The 17,377-nt window shown below is 43.9% G+C and overlaps 1 protein-coding gene across 6 annotated transcripts in view; it reads left to right on the top strand.

The window, feature by feature from the left end:
• The window catches only part of DYNC2H1 (dynein cytoplasmic 2 heavy chain 1), a 631,818-nt gene that overhangs the window by 165,143 nt on the left and 449,298 nt on the right, over positions 1–17,377 (top strand). For all 6 annotated transcript variants that reach the window (XM_075592400.1, XM_075592399.1, XM_075592403.1 and 3 more), the window contains exons 53-54: positions 8,879–8,957; positions 9,072–9,226. In XM_075592400.1, coding sequence (XP_075448515.1) covers positions 8,879–8,957; positions 9,072–9,226 — 234 coding nt within the window. The remainder of the gene's footprint in view (positions 1–8,878; positions 8,958–9,071; positions 9,227–17,377) is intronic.

Below are 17,377 nucleotides of genomic sequence, written 5' to 3'. Positions count from 1 at the left end.
TAAAGAAATATTGTACATCCTTATGGATGCAAATGGTAAATATATACTATGTGGTAGATCAATTTCATCAAGACTTGTACAAAATACGCAATGTGAATACATAAATTGCAATTTAAACAAATTACATACAGCATAGTCTAAAAATTATTCTAAACAAAGTCTAGATTTATACACATAGTATAACCAAAAAACATATATATACATAGAGAAGACATCTGAAAACCACACATATAAACATCACAATGATTATCATCCTCCTATAAATAGGGAATCTAATCTATGAGAGCATTAAGGAGATCAATAATATCTGGAATCTATATGCCACGAACAGAGCAGGGGCCCGGAGGTCCTGAAAAAACAGTATAATGGATAATTGTGATCTACCGAATAAAGTGTTAAGATACTTATATAAATTTTATTTATGTATACGTGTGTAATGAATACTGAATAACTCATATCCATTGTGATTAATAAACAAATTATTAGTGAATGCTTAATTCTATTAAATGAACTTGTAGTTCTGTGTTATGTGTTAATATATTAACTAAAAGTGTACTCAACAATATAAACTATATGATGTGATTAATATCTAACTGATACCGTGTAATATAGCCCAATGATCCTAATATTATCTATACAGATATATATATAAAAAAAAAAAAAAAAAAATGTGTATGAGAATATATTAATTGTGTGAATAGATGACGTAACCCAAATCCCAGATGGGAAAGCGAGGGGGGGGGGCGGGGGGGAAAATGCATAATGCAAATTATGGGAATAGAGACCATTTCTCCTTGTGTTCTAGGAGGAGATAGGTTCAAGACCCTGTGTAGGCGGGAAACCTTTTGGATTCACCAATTGGGTACCCTCACTCCTGGGGGACTAAACGAATGTTTAGATGTCAGCACCTTTGTTTGACTGGTCCTTGGACACCTCTTCCTGTTTTTTCCTCTGCTTTTCATTCCATCTTTTGTCTGGATCTCCTCCTGAGGTCTCCATTAGTTTTTTCCATTCCCCCCCCCCTTTATTTCCCTTCCCCCCCGCCCCCCCTCGCTTTCCCATCTGGGATTTGGGTTACGTCATCTATTCACACAATTAATATATTCTCATACACATTTTTTTTTTTTTTTTATATATATATCTGTATAGATAATATTAGGATCATTGGGCTATATTACACGGTATCAGTTAGATATTAATCACATCATATAGTTTATATTGTTGAGTACACTTTTAGTTAATATATTAACACATAACACAGAACTACAAGTTCATTTAATAGAATTAAGCATTCACTAATAATTTGTTTATTAATCACAATGGATATGAGTTATTCAGTATTCATTACACACGTATACATAAATAAAATTTATATAAGTATCTTAACACTTTATTCGGTAGATCACAATTATCCATTATACTGTTTTTTCAGGACCTCCGGGCCCCTGCTCTGTTCGTGGCATATAGATTCCAGATATTATTGATCTGCTTAATGCTCTCATAGATTAGATTCCCTATTTATAGGAGGATGATAATCATTGTGATGTTTATATGTGTGGTTTTCAGATGTCTTCTCTATGTATATATATGTTTTTTGGTTATACTATGTGTATAAATCTAGACTTTGTTTAGAATAATTTTTAGACTATGCTGTATGTAATTTGTTTAAATTGCAATTTATGTATTCACATTGCGTATTTTGTACAAGTCTTGATGAAATTGATCTACCACATAGTATATATTTACCATTTGCATCCATAAGGATGTACAATATTTCTTTATTTAATTATTTTTTTAAATATATATATATCAGAAAATTCAATAAATTAGGTAGCCCGTTTGTGGTGCAATTCACAGACGAGTATAACAATTGTCTGGTGTAACCCCCCATATATATCCATCTACCAAGCGGTTTAGGATGTTGAAGGGTGTATACTTAAAAACATTTTTTAATTAACTACTACCTTGAACTGTCTCTGGAAATTACTATGTATATTGATCCAAGTATAGTTGGGACTATGTCTCTCAATATGGATATGATTCTCTCTCAAATACTATCTCCGCTTAACTCTTTCAAGTAACAATGTAATCACATATGGATTTTATTATATTATATATATGCAGTTCAACACACTTTAAATCAGTGACAAGCACTTTTCACCTGAGTGGGGGCGTTCCAAACACTTAGCATCATTATGCTGTGTATATATACTACAGGACCTCCCTCTCTCAAGTTATCCCTTTGAAAAAGTTGGCCGTGACTGACGAAACGCGTCAGGGAGCGTCATTACGTCAGACGCACTGACATTGAAGTCAATACGAAGCGCTGGAGCGGACCTATCCAAGCGCAGGTGCTAAAGAGATTTCATCACACGGAACTGATTTCTTGGACTTTTAACAGCACACCAGCCCTGGAAACCTGCGGGGACGCTGATCCTTCACCAACGGAGCCTGGGACTGTCCCAAAGAGCTTGCAGTTTGAACCGGATGGTGGTGATTATTTTCACAAATGCTTGATTTTATTGTACTTTTGTAAGTGCATTTTTTACCCCCCCTCTCCCCCCCTTCCCCTCATTAAATACTATTTTACGCTATGGGCGTGCGCTCTCTTCTCTTCTTTTCCTTATATATATATATATATATATATATATATATATATATATATATAGTCTTCATACAGCTGTATTTACATTTGCTTTGCTGTGGAGGGTTTTTGTCACTTTTTTTACTCACCATAACTTAACTCAGTGTGTGTGTATGTATATATATATATATATATATATATATATATATATATATATATATATATATATATATATACATATACATATACATATACATATACATATACATATACATATATATATATATATATATATATATATATATACATATATATATATATATATATATATATATATATACAGTGTTCGACAATTGTATACATTTACTCGCCCGGGGCGGGTGGATTTAACCCCCGGGCGAGTAAATATTGGCACAAGCAGCACACGTGTATTTTTTTAAATTTCCCGCGCTCGCGCTGGAGAAAAAAAGAAAAGCCAGCTCTCTGATCACTGCCTTCGCTCCTCCCCCGCCTCTCAGCAACTTCCCCTCCTCAGCTCTTCCACTCCTCCCCCTTCCGCCAGCCAGCCCCTTCCACGCCTGTCTGCCTCAGGCCCCTGCAGGGCCATCTGTCACCCCCCCTCCCTCCCTCCCATCGGGCCATCCGCCCCCCCCCTCCCTCCCATCGGGCCATCCGCCCCCCCCCCTCCCTCCCATCGGGCCATCCGCCCCCCCCCTCCCTCCCATCGGGCCATCCGCCCCCCCCTCCCTCCCATCGGGCCATCCGCCCCCCCCCCTCCCTCCCATCGGGCCATCCGCCCCCCCCTCGCATCGGCCATCCACCACCCCCTCCCATCGGGCCATCCACCACCCCCTCCCATCGGGCCATCCACCACCCCCTCCCATCGGGCCATCCACCCCCCTCACCCCAATCTCTCCCGGCCTCCGTGCCCCCCCCCTCACCCCACGCGTGCCTCTCCCTGCTCTAAGCAGGGGAAATCCCCTCACCGGAGCCTCTCCCTGCTCTAAGCAGGGGAAATCCCCTCACCGGGGCCTCTCCCTGCTCTAAGCAGGGGAAATCCCCTCACCGGAGCCTCTCCCTGCTCTAAGCAGGGGAAATCCCCTCACCGGGGCCTCTCCCTGCTCTAAGCAGGGGAAATCCCCTCACCGGGGCCTCTGCCTGCTCTAAGCAGGGGAAATCCCCTCACCGGAGCCTCACCCTGCTCGGTCTAAGCAGGATACTGCGGTGTCGGCGTCCCCCTCTGGAGGGGGCGCGGCCCCTTGCAGTGGCCCTCCTGCCGTGCGGAGGCCCCCGCTGCCATGTGCGACCCCCTGCCTTGCGGGTGAGTGTTTGTGTGTGAGTGACAGACTGTGTGTGTATGTGAGTTTGTCTGAGTGAGAGTGGGTGTCTGTGTCTGTGAGTGTGTCACCCTCTCTCCCTCTCCCTGTGTCACCCTCTCCCTGTGTCACCCTCTCCCTCTCCCTGTGTCACCCTCACCCTGTGTCACCCTCTCCCTCTCCCTGTGTCACCCTCTCCCTGTGTCACCCTCTCCCTGTGTCACCCTCTCTCTCCCTCCCTCTCCCTGTGTCACCCTCTCCATGTGTCACCCTCTCCATGTGTCACCCTCTCCCTGTGTCACCCTCTCCCTGTGTCACCCTCTCCGTGTCACCCTCCCTCTCCGTATCACCCTCCCTCTCCGTATCACCCTCTCCCTGTGTCACCCTCTCCCTGTGTCACCCTCTCCCTGTGTCACCCTCTCCCTCCCTCCCTGTGTCACCCTCTCCCTGTGTCACCCTCTCCCTGTGTCACCCTCTCCCTCTCCCTGTGTTACCCTCTCCCTCTCCCTGTGTCACCCTCTCCCTCTCCCTTTGTCACCCTCTCCCTCTCCCTGTGTCACCCTCTCTCTCTCTCCCTGTGTCACCCTCTCCCTGTGTCACCCTCACCCTGTGTCACCCTCTCCCTGTGTCACCCTCTCCCTGTGTCTCCCTCTCCCTGTGCCACCCTCTCTCTCCCTCCCTCTCCCTGTGTCACCCTCTCCCTCTCCCTGTGTCACCCTCTCCATGTGTCACCCTCTCCATGTGTCACCCTCTCCCTGTGTCACCCTCTCCCTGTGTCACCCTCTCCGTGTCACCCTCCCTCTCCGTATCACCCTCCCTCTCCCTGTGTCACCCTCTCCCTGTGTCACCCTCTCCCTGTGTCACCCTCTCCCTCCCTCCCTGTGTCACCCTCTCCCTGTGTCACCCTCTCCCTGTGTCACCCTCTCCGTCTCCCTGTGTTACCCTCTCCCTCTCCCTGTGTCACCCTCTCCCTGTGTCACCCTCTCCCTCTCCCTGTGTCACCCTCTCTCTCTCCCTGTGTCACCCTCTCCCTGTGTCACCCTCTCCCTGTGTCACCCTCTCCTTGTGTCACCCTCTCCCTGTCTCTGTGTCACCCTCTCCCTCTCCGTGTCACCCTCCCTGTCCCTGTCACCCTCCCTTCCTCTGTCACCCTCCCTCTCCCTGTCACCCTCCGTCTCCCTGTCACCCTCCCTCTCCCTGTGTCACCCTCCCTCTCCCTGTGTCACCTTCCCTCTCCCTGTGTCACCCTCCCTCTCCCTGTGTCTCCCTGTGTCACCCTCCCTCTCCCTGTGTCACCCTCCCTCTCCCTGTGTCACCCTCCCTCTCCCTGTGTCACCCTCCCTCTCCCTGTGTCACCCTCCCTCTCCCTGTGTCACCCTCCCTCTCCCTGTGTCACCCTCCCTCTCCCTGTGTCACCCTCCCTCTCCCTGTGTCACCCTCCCTCTCCCTGTGTCACCCACCCTCTCCCTCTCCCTGTGTCTCCCTCTCCGTGTCACCCTCCCTCTCCCTGTGTCAACCTCTCCCTCCCTCCCTGTGTCAACCTCTCCCTCCCTCCCTGTGTCTCCCTCTCTCCCTCTCCCTGTGTCACCCTCCCTCTCCCTGTGTCACCCTCCCTCTCCCTGTCACCCTCTCCCTCTCCCTGTGTCACCCTCTCCCTGTGTCACCCTCTCCCTCTCCCTGTGTCACCCTCTCCCTGTCCCTGTGTCACCCTCTCCCTGTCCCTGTGTCACCCTCTCCCTGTCCCTGTGTCACCCTCTCCCTGTCCCTGTGTCACCCTCCCTCTCCCTGTCACCCTCCCTCTCCCTGTCACCCTCCCTCTCCCTGTCACCCTCCCTCTCCCTGTCACCCTCCCTCTCCCTGTGTCACCCTCTCCCTGTCCCTGTGTCACCCTCTCCCTCTCCCTGTGTCACCCTCCCTCTCCCTGTGTCACCCACCCTCTCCTTGTGTCACCCACCCTCTCCTTGTGTCACCCACCCTCTCCCTGTGTCGCCCTCTCCCTGTGTCGCCCTCTCCCTCTCTCTGTCACCCTCTCCCTCTCTCTGTCACCCTCTCCCTCTCTCTGTCACCCTCTCCCTCTCTCTGTCGCACTCTCTCTTTGTCTCTCATTCTCTCACTGTGTGTGTCTCTCATTCTCTCTCTTTCTCTGTGTGTCTCTTTCTCTGTGTGTCTCTCTTTCTCTCTGTGTGGGTGTGCCGCTCTCTGTGTGTGTGTGGGTGTCTGTCTGTCTGTCTCTCTCTGTCTCTCTCTGTGAAGCGCCGACGTCCAGACACTGGTTAAGGGGTTCAGGAAACTAGTCATTCACATCTGGCTTTTATTTCTAGATCCGACATTGACACACACACATACACACACACACGACTAATTGTAGTATAATGTAATACAATAAATACATTTATGTCAAAAACGAATGTTGTTCTGACTAGGAATTTATTAAATGTATTTTATTTATATATTTTATTTTAAAGCGGGGTTGGGGGCGGGACTAGGGGCAGAGTTGGGGTGGGACTAGGGGCGGAGTTGGGGGCGGGACTAGGTGGCGAGTAGATTTTTTGGTTGGGCGAGTAGATTTTTGGGTGATTTGTCGAACACTGTATATATACATAGACACACACTGAGTTAAGTTATGGTGAGTAAAAAAAGTGACAAAAACCCTCCACAGCAAAGCAAATGTAAATACAGCTGTATGCTCATCTGCATGTCTTAGGCAGGTCTGCAACCCCACCTTTCACCATTATCACCCAGCACACAGCACTTCCACTGCAGCAAGGGATTCTTTGAAATTACATGCAAATGAGCACATATTGCCACTTTTTGCTTCACAAACCATTTTTAACATGGTTCCCTATAGGCTTAAGCTTGCTGCATGGTCACAGCTTTGAGCACAGCCAAGGTTAAGGTGCATAGCCAGAAAATATGTGTGTAAGTGCTGTGTGCTGGGTGATAATTGTGAAAGGCGGGGTTGCAGACCTGCCTAAGGCATGCAGATGAGCATACAGTTGTATTTACATGGTTTTTATTTTTATTTTTTCTTTAGGGTTTATTGTCAGGAGATTGTATTGTTATTGTATTTTTTAAAAGTTCTATCATAGTGTATTAGCCTACTCTAGCTGCCCCTTCAAGCCTATCCAATTAGCTACTGTCTCTCCTATTAATATCTATAAATGAACTGGGTTATTTAGCGGCGCTACTTCATATTGTTTTTTTGTTATATATATATATATATATACTGTACACATACACACACATATATACATATAAAAATAATCAAAAACAAATAGAAGATATCTTCCTGTGACTAACAATATATATATATTTATATATATATATATATATATATATATATATATATATATATATATAATCAAAAAATAAATAGATGATACCGTTCTGTGGCTAAAGAAATGCTTTTATTTATGCGAGCTTTCGAGATACACTGATCTCTTCTTCCGGCGATGTTACAATGAATGAAGCAAGGATAACTTAAATGAAGCAAGGATAACTTAAAAACAGTGTCTCTTGGAATGTTATCTGAGCTGGTCCTTCCCCCGTTGTGTATGAACGGTATCATCTATTTATTTTTTGATTATTGAAGCTCGGCTAACACGGTACTGATACCTCTACATATATATATATATATATTGTTAGTCACAGGAAGATATCTTCTATTTGTTTTTGATTATTTTTATATGTATATATGTGTGTGTATATATATATATATATATATATATATATATATATATATATAACAAAAAAAACAATATGAAGTAGCGCCGCTAAATAACCCAGTTAATTTATAGATATTAATAGGAGAGACAGTAGCTAATTGGATAGGCTTGAAGGGGCAGCTAGAATAGGCTAATACACTATGATAGAACTTTTAAAAAATACAATAACAATACAATCTCCTGACAATAAACCCTAAAGAAAAAATAAAAATCTAAAAAGTATATTTATTAAGTAAAAAATAGAAAAAATTGTCAAAAAATATAAAGATATAATAAAAAAATTTCAATACATAAAGTCCTGTTCCAGTGGCAATGTCTTTGGTTTCTTGCAGCCCGTTTCGAAGGGATCACCTAATGATATCTAGAAAAAAGGAAAGAGAAAGAAACAGGCGCACACCTAGTGCATTACCACAATAAAAAATGTATTGATTGAACATAAAATCTTACAAATGCCCACTCACAAAAGTACAGCAAATATAGGCGTGTATGAGATAGGCTCTCATGTGCCATGCAGCTCAATCACCAGCGTCCGTCCGCAGTCAATGGCGTCGTCACGTGGATCACCTCCGTGAAACCGGAACCGGAAGAGGGGTCCTTCGCCTTCAGTGTTCCATCGTATTGGTCCCTCAAGGAAACAGACACCTCCAGTGTAGCAAATGTATGAGGTTGTAAGCCGGGAGAGCAGCACACGGGAGCCAAAGTTCTACAGTCAACCTGCAACAGTGCTCGTGGGCAAATGGCGGCCAGAATCTAGCCACGCCCTACGCGTTTCATCATCAAATGACGACTTCTATCAGGGGATATATATTGTTAGTCACAGGAAGATATCTTCTATTTGTTTTTGATTATTTTTATATGTACATATGTGTGTGTATGTGTGTATATATATATATATATATATATATATATATATATATATATATATATATATATATATATATATATATATATAATATATATATATATAATATATATATACACACACACACAACAAATAAAATACAAGCTGCGCCAGTATAACTAAAAAAAAGTGAATAAAATAGTATATACTACTTAAATGATAATACACATATAGCCACTAGTAGAATAATACCTACACAAATAAAGCTAAATTAAAAAATATATACTAAAAACTTTATTTATTCAAGCTCCATGATTTGGGTGAAGAAAAGTACAAAGCTTGATTGTTTGGTTTGTATGTATTTGAAATGTATTTCATAAATGGCTGTTTCTATTTCTGCCCTATTTTCCAGATACCTGGAATGTTGTTTTTTGATGCAAATAGTCAAGAAAAGATTCAGATGGACTCAGAATACAAGAAAACATCTTCAGGTAATTTCCTTGTTTTGCTTTTGTGACTATTTAAATGATCATACTGTGTGTTCGTTTTTATAACTATGTTTTTTTTTTTTTTTAATATATATACTTTGATTTGTATTTTTCAAGGAGAGGCAGATTTTTTAAACTCGTTCTTGATGATTCATGACTCTTGCAAAGCATATGGTGCAACTCCAAGTCAATATATGACTTTCCTTCGAGTGTATGGTTCACTCTATAGCAACAAGATAACAGAGTTGACAAAGAGACAAAAACATTTACAGGTAAGTAGATTGATCTCTTAATTATTTATTACCTCTAGAGCTCATTTATGCAGAAAAATTCCAGTAAGCCTCATGTCTTGGATTAATGAAACAACTAATTTCCTGTGATCTTTCAAAATGTTGCTTTTTTCATTTACCTTAAATATGGGGAATTGTTATACTGTATGTACAATTTTTGGTTCTCTACATCTGTATCTTCTCCATTATTGTTGAGATCAAAATCTATGGATATTAGAATGAAGCATTTTTGTCACTGTCATTTTTTGTTCTCTAAAGTAGCCAATTGACAGCCTGTTGATATCGCAGGTACATGCTATAGCATACAGTATACTTGTATAGGTAAATAATTTATTTTAATATTAATTATATATATATATATATATATATCTATATATATATATATCAAACACACATAGTTGGTGCCACAATCAAAACCATCCCCCATAAATCAAAATAAATCACTAGGCCAGATGTAGGAGTTAAATTTACCCTCTGCCGGTGCTAACAACCCAATATGTTATAAGAACACAAAAAGAAAAAAAGAGGGTTTGTTGAAAGCACACACAAAATATGTGAACGTACAAAATGGATTTTATTAGCAATACAAAACACAAAAATAATATTAAAATATACCTAAACACATACTAAATGAACACTGCTGAACCAAACAATACAGAATAAAAATGTAGGGACCCAAAATATGTAACATGCAAAATACATGGGTATGATAATGCAAATCCAGGGGAAAGTAATTTCCCCTGGAAATGCAATGGAGATCGGCCGATCAGCAACACATGATAGTATAAATGACTGAAAAAAACAATATCTCCACAAACAAAAGAAAACACAGAAAAAAGAGCAACAATGAAAATATAATGAATGAATACCCTAGATGCTGTGTAGCCAGAAGGTGGTGGCTAAACCCTGGCAGTTGTAATAAAGAGCCAGAGAAAGACAGAAAATAAATGTCTAAAATTTGCAGAGGTGGGGTCCCCTCAAAGTCTGAAATTTAAACAATGAGTCAGCAGAGAAAACAAGGGAGAAAAAAAACATGAGAAAATGACTCCCTAATGCCAAAGCTAAGTGTTACTGATATAAGCTATGGCAGACAAAAATGATAGTGTCCCAAAGGCTACCGTGGAGCAAGGAAATGTCCAGATACTTGCTATGACGCTGCACTAGACATCCAGAGGAGAAGGGGAGTCCAAGACAGAGGTAAGTAAGAGGTAATGAGAGCCTCCGGCATCCCGCTCACTGTTAGCATCAGGCAGCGATCATACAGCAGTCACAGAACCGGACAAAACAGTTTCAGCAGTAATGCTCCAAACAAGGAGATGGTCAGCACGGTGCAGCGGTGGGACACAGGAAAGAGAGTGGTATAGATACTCCGACGGCCGTTTCACCGTAAGGCTTCTTCCGGGAGGATAACTGTGTGGAGTCAGTGAGCACTATTTAAAGCATTCCATTGTCACGCCAAAAAACTCCCCCTCGCATATCAGCCAATCAAAAAAAGATGAGTGCTGTGACATCATCTGTTGCTAGGGCACGGGAGAAGTTTTTAAGAGGGCTCTAAAACTTAGAGACAGACATAAATATTCCTGCCTAAATAAACATGATCACAACAGGAAAGATCCCAAAGAGAAACAAAGGATTTGAAATAAAACATAAAAAGCATATCAATGACAGAAGAGAAAAGAGAAATATATAAACACATCAGATATGAAAATATAGTGACACAGAGAATAAAAAGAAATAAGAAAAAACAGCTAAATATCTAAAAATATAACCAGCATAAAAGCAAAGACAAAAATCATGAGGGCTAAAAAATGAAAAAGTGAAATAAAAAAGATTCAGAGAAACATAGCATAGCTAAGATAATCATTTAGCCCAGCTGAACTATCCACCTGCATTTCTTCCTCAAAAGTGACACTTCCATATTGCCACCTCTAATGCCCAAACTGCTCTTATTGATGGAAAATACCACCAACAAAGAAGGGTCAGAGCCATGCACATCCCGGAAATGTCTAGCAACACTAGAGATCTTTTTAAATGCTGCCAGATCTTTAATCGCATTTTTAATATTGCGGGTTTGCTCTAAGACCCTGACCCGAAATTCCCTAGTGGTCATACCAATGTAGATGAGCCCATAAGGGCAGCTTAAATAGTAAATTATGTTTTTAGATTTACAGTTGAGAAACTGAAGGATTTTATATTCACGTGTGCCTGTAGAGTTGTTAAAAACACACGTTTGCTTCATATACCTACAGGCCGAGCAGTGGCCACATTTGTAATAGCCTTTAAGGCTAATTTGGCTGAGGAAGGTAGCAGCAGGGGAGATGGTATAATGGCTCTTAACCAGCATGTCTCTAAGATTGGGGGCTCTCCTACTGGTAAGACTGGCCTTGTCTCCTAGGGCAGTCCGCAAATCTTGATCTTCAAGCAGAATACCCCAATATTGCTGAATTTTTTTCCAATGACTGTTCCATTTACAGTTATAAATACCAATGAAGCTGATTTTCTTTTCGGTGGTTAATTTGGATTTGTGTACTAAAAGTGATGTTATTTCTAATTGCTGGCGATTTTTATGCCCACGTTTAATGGCAGCCTCACTATAGCCCCTAGCCCTAAATCTATTACTCATATAAGATGTCTGTGCATTGAAGATACCCAAGAGACGTCGACTAATACTATCCTACATGCAAACAGCTTCCATCCTCTGCATCAGATTAGGGGGATACCCAATGGTGAATTTATTCGGGTTCGCCGGAACTGTTAATCATTGGGTATCTTCAATGCACAGACATCTGATATGAGTAATAGATTTAGGGCTAGGGGCTGTAGTGAGGCTGCAAATGGAACAGTCTTATTAAAATTGTTCAGCAATATTGGGGTATTCTACTTGAAGATGAAGATTTGTGGACTGTCCTAGGGGACAAGTTCAGTCTTACCAGTAGGAGAGCCCCCAATCTTAGAGACATGCTGGTTAAGAGCCATTATACCATCTCCCCTGCTGCTACCTTCCTCAGCCAAATTAGCCTTAAAGGCTATTACAAATGTGGCCACTGCTCGGCCTGTAGGTATATGAAGCAAACGTGTGTTTTTAACAACTCTACAGGCACACGTGAATATAAAATCATTCAGTTTCTCAACTGTAAATCTAAAAACATAATTTACTATTTAAGCTGCCCTTGTGGGCTCATCTACATTGGTATGACCACAAGGGAATTTCAGGTCAGGGTCTTAGAGCACACCCGCAATATTAAAAATGCGATTAAAGATCTGGCAGCATTTAAAAAGATCTCTAGTGTTGCTAGACATTTCCGGGATGTGCATGGCTCTGACCCGTCTTTGTTGGTGGCATTTGCCATCGATAAGAGCAGTTTGGGCATTAGAGGTGGCAATATGGAAGTGTCACTTCTGAGGAAGGAAGGAATATGCAGGTGGATAGTTCAGCTGGGATCTATGATCCCAGCTAGGCTAAAAGATTATCTTCGCTATGCTATGTTTCTCTGAATCTTTTTTTATTTCACTTTTTCATTTTTTAGCCCTCATGATTTTTGTCTTTGCTTTTATGCTGGTTGTATTTTTAGATATTTAGCTGTTTTTTCTTATTTCTTTTTATTCTCTGTGTCACTAAATTTTCATATCAGATGTGTTTATATATTTCTCCTTTCTCTTCTGTCATTGATATGCTTTTTATGTTTTATTTTAAATCCTTTGTTTCTCTTTGAGATCTTTCCTGTTGTGATCATGTTTATTTAGGCAGGAATATTTATGTCTGTCTCTTGAAGTTTCAGAGCCCTCTTAAAAACTTCTCCCGTGCCCTAGCAACAAATGATGTCACAGCACTCATCGTTTTTTTGATTGGCTGATATGCGAGGGGGAGTTTTTTGGCGTTACAATGGAGTGCTTTAAATAGTGCTCACTGACTCCACACAGTTATGCTGTAATGGCAAAGTAATGGCCGTCGGAGTATCTATACCACTCACTTTCCTGTGTCCCACTCCTGCGCCGTGCTGACCATCTCCTTGTTTGGAGCATTACTACTGAAGCTGTTTTGTCCGGTTCTGTGACTGCTGTATGATCGCTGCCTGATGCTAACAGTGAGCGGGATGCCAGCGGCTTTCATTACCTCTTACTTACCTCTGTCTTGGACTCCCCTTCTCCCCTGGATGTCTTGTGCAGCGTCATAGCAAGTATCTGGACATTTCCTTGCTCCACGGTAGTCTTTGGGACATATCATTTTTGTCTGCCATAGCTTATGCTTATGGTAACACCTACTGTAGCTTTGGCATTAGGGAGTCATTTTCTCATGTTTTTTTCTCCCTTGTTTGCTCTGCTGACTCATTGTTTACATTTCAGACTTTGAGGGGACCCCACCTCTGCACATTTTAGACTTTATTTTCTGTTTTTCTCTGGCTCTTTATTATAACTGCCAGGGTTTAGCCACCACCTTCTGGCTACGCAGCATCTAGGGTATTCATTCATTATATTTTCATTGTTGCTCTTTTTCTGTGTTTACTTGGGTTTTTGTAGATATTGTTTTTTTTAGTCATTTGTACCATCATGTGTTGCTGATCGGCCGATCTCCATTGCATTTCCAGGGGAAATTACTTTCCCCTGGATTTGCATTATCATACCCATGTATTTTGCATGTTACATATTTTGGGTCCCTACATTTTTATTGTGTATTGTTTGGTTCAGCAGTGTTCATTTAGTATGTGTTTAGGTATATTTTAATATTATTTTTGTGTTTTGTATTGCTAATAAAATCCATTTTGTACTTTCACATATTTTTCGTGTGCTTTCAACAAACCCTCTTTTTTTCTTTGTGTTCATATATATATATATATATATATATATATATATATATATATATATATATATATATATGTGTGTGTGTGTGTTCGACAAATCACCCAAAAATCTACTCGCCACCTAGCCCCACCCCCAGCCCCGCTTTAAAAAAAAAAACGAATAAATTCCTAATAAGAACAACATTCGTTTTTGACATTAGTTTATTTATTGTATTACATTGTACTACAATTAGTCCTTGTTACGTGTGTGTGTGTGTGTGTGTGCGTGTGTGTGTGTGTGTGTGTGTGCGTGTGTGCGTGTGTGTGTAAATGTTCCTGAACCCCATAACTAGTGCCTGGACGCCCCGCATCACAATATCTAAAGCAGCAATCCCGCCTGGGATCTTACCTGATCCGCAGTCCCTCAATGTCCAGGTTCCCTCATTCCCGCAATGTTATACATTGAAGGGGAGGTGTTCCCTACCTGTCTTCTGGGTTAGAAGGGATTCCGATGTCTTCCGTGTGAAGCTCGAGAGTTAGACCTGGAAGACAGCAGTATAGGTTATTTCGGTGTAGGTATAGGGCTGTTAAGATATATAGGGTAAATAAGAGATCCAGAGTGTGAGAGAGAGAGAGAGAGAGAGAGTGTGGGTGAGAGAGAGAGAGACACACACACACAGAGCGGCACGCACACACACACACACACAGACACAGAGAGAGAGACACAGAGAGAGAGACACAGAGAGAGAGACACAGAGAGAGAGACACAGAGAGAGAGACACAGAGAGAGAGAGATAGAGAGACACAGAGAGAGAGAGACAGAGACACACACACAGAGCGGCGCACATACACACACAGAGACACACAGAGAGAGAGACACAGAGAGAGAGAGAGACACAGAGAGGGAGAGGGAGAGACACACACCCACGCGCACACACAGAGAGACACACACACAGAGACACACACAGAGAGAGAGAGAGACACACACACACACACACAGAGAAAGAGAGAGAGAGACACACACACACAGAGAAAGAGAGACACACAGAGAAAGAGAGACACACAGAGAGAGAGACACACAGAGAGAGAGAGAGAACACACACACAGAGAATGAGAGACAAAGACAGAGAGAATGAGAGACAAAGACAGAGAGAGAGCGATAGAGAGAGAGTGCGACAGGGAGAGGGCCACAGGGAGAGGACAACAGGGCGACGGAGAGAGGGAGAGGGCGACAGAGAGAGGGAGAGGGCGACAGAGAGAGGGAGAGGGCGACAGAGAGAGGGAGAGGGCCACAGGGAGAGGGCCACAGAGAGAGGGTGAGGGCGACAGGGTGAGGATGGTGGCGACAGGGTGAGGGCGACACAGGGAGAGGGTGAGGGCGACACAGGGAGTTAATGAGGGCGACACAGGGAGAGGGTGAGGGTGACACAGGGAGTTAATGAGGGCGACACAGGGAGAGGGTGAGGGCGACACAGGGAGAGGGTGAGGGCGACACAGGGAGAGGGCGACACAGGGAGAGGGCGACACAGGGAGGGGGCGACACAGGGGGAGGGCGACACAGGGAAAGGGTGACACAGGGAGAGGGTGACACAGGGAGAGGGAGAGAGGGTGACACACTCACAGTCACACACACACACACACTCACTCACAGACACACACACACTCACTCACAGACAGACACACAGACACTGTCTCACACTGTAACACACACACACACACCCACTGTCACTCACACACACACACTCACACTTACCCGCAAGGCAGGGGGTTGCACATGGCGGCAGTAGGCCCTCCACACGGCAGGACGGCCTCTGCAAGGCAGGGGGGGTCGCACACGGCAGCGGGGCCCTCCGCACGGCAGGAGGGCCTCTGCAATGGGCCGCCCCACCTCCAGAGGCGGACACCGACACCGTAGCACAACACCTCCCCCCACCCCCCCGGAGCGGACGCCGACGCCGCAACAGCACGCTCCCCACCCCCGAAGCGGACCCCCTTCAGAGGCGGACACCCCTGGGCAGCAAGCGGGGATCGGGGGGGGGGCGAGGAGGTAAGGAGGGGGAGGAGATCGGGGGAAGGGGCTAACCCAGAGCTGCCTGCCGGCCCTCTTCCCCGCGTTAACCCAATCAGGGAGGGGAATTATTTATTTTAAAAAAAAAAATTGGCGCAAGCAGGGGAATTTATAGAGCCGTAGCACGGCTCGCCAGCGGCCTAAATCCACTCGCCACGGACGTGTGGTTATAATTAATTGGCGAACACTGTGTATGTATATGGGACGAGCATCTGCCTTCATTTGAGAAACCGTGAGTGCAAACTATTTTTTCATTGACTATATATATATATATATATATATATATATATATATATATATATATATATATATATATATATATATACAGTGTTTGACAAATCACCCAAAAATCTACTCGCCCAACCAAAAAATCTATTCGCCACCTAGTCCCGCCCCCAACACTAGAGAGTGTGGGCGTTTAGAGAGAGTGTGGGCGTTTAGAGAGAGTGTGGGAGTGTAGAGAGAGTGTGGGAGTGTAGAGAGAGTGTGGGAGTGTAGAGAGAGTGTGGGAGTGTAGAGAGAGTGTGGGAGTGTAGAGAGAGTGTGGGAGTGTAGAGAGAGTGTGGGAGTGTAGAGAGAGTGTGGGAGTGTAGAGAGAGTGTGGGAGTGTAGAGAGTGTGTGGGAGTGTAGAGAGAGTGTGTGGGAGTGTAGAGAGAGTGTGTGGGAGTGTAGAGAGAGTGTGTGGGAGTGTAGAGAGAGTGTGTGGGAGTGTAGAGAGAGTGTGTGGGAGTGTAGAGAGAGTGTGTGGGAGTGTAGAGAGAGTGTGTGGGAGTGTAGAGAGAGTGTGTGGGAGTGTAGAGAGAGTGTGTGGGAGAGAGAAAGTGTGTGGGAGAGAGAAAGTGTGTGGGAGAGAGAAAGTGTGTGGGAGAGAGAAAGTGTGTGGGAGAGAGAAAGTGTGTGGGAGAGAGAAAGTGTGTGGGAGAGACACAGAGGGGAGAGACACAGAGGGGAGAGAGGGTGGGTGACACACACACAGAGGGTGGGTGAACCACAGAGAGAGAGAGGGTTGGTGGCCTTGGCTGACTGGGTGGGTGGGTGACTGACTGACTGGGTGACTGACTGGCTGACTGACTGACTGGGTGGCTGACTGACTGACTGGGTGGCTGACTGACTGGGTGGGTGGCTGACTGACTGACTAGGTGGCTGGCTGACTGACTGGGTGGGTGGCTGACTGACTGGGGTGAGTGACTGACGTGAGTGACTGACTGTGACTGATGGTGACTGGGTGAGTGATGGTGAGTGACGGTGAGTGACGGTGACTGGGTGACAGGGTGAGTGACTGACGG

This window comes from Ascaphus truei, chromosome 3 (assembly GCF_040206685.1).
Source record: "Ascaphus truei isolate aAscTru1 chromosome 3, aAscTru1.hap1, whole genome shotgun sequence".
In the NCBI taxonomy this organism is placed as follows: domain Eukaryota; kingdom Metazoa; phylum Chordata; class Amphibia; order Anura; family Ascaphidae; genus Ascaphus; species Ascaphus truei.
This window is presented reverse-complemented; position numbering and strand designations above follow the sequence as displayed.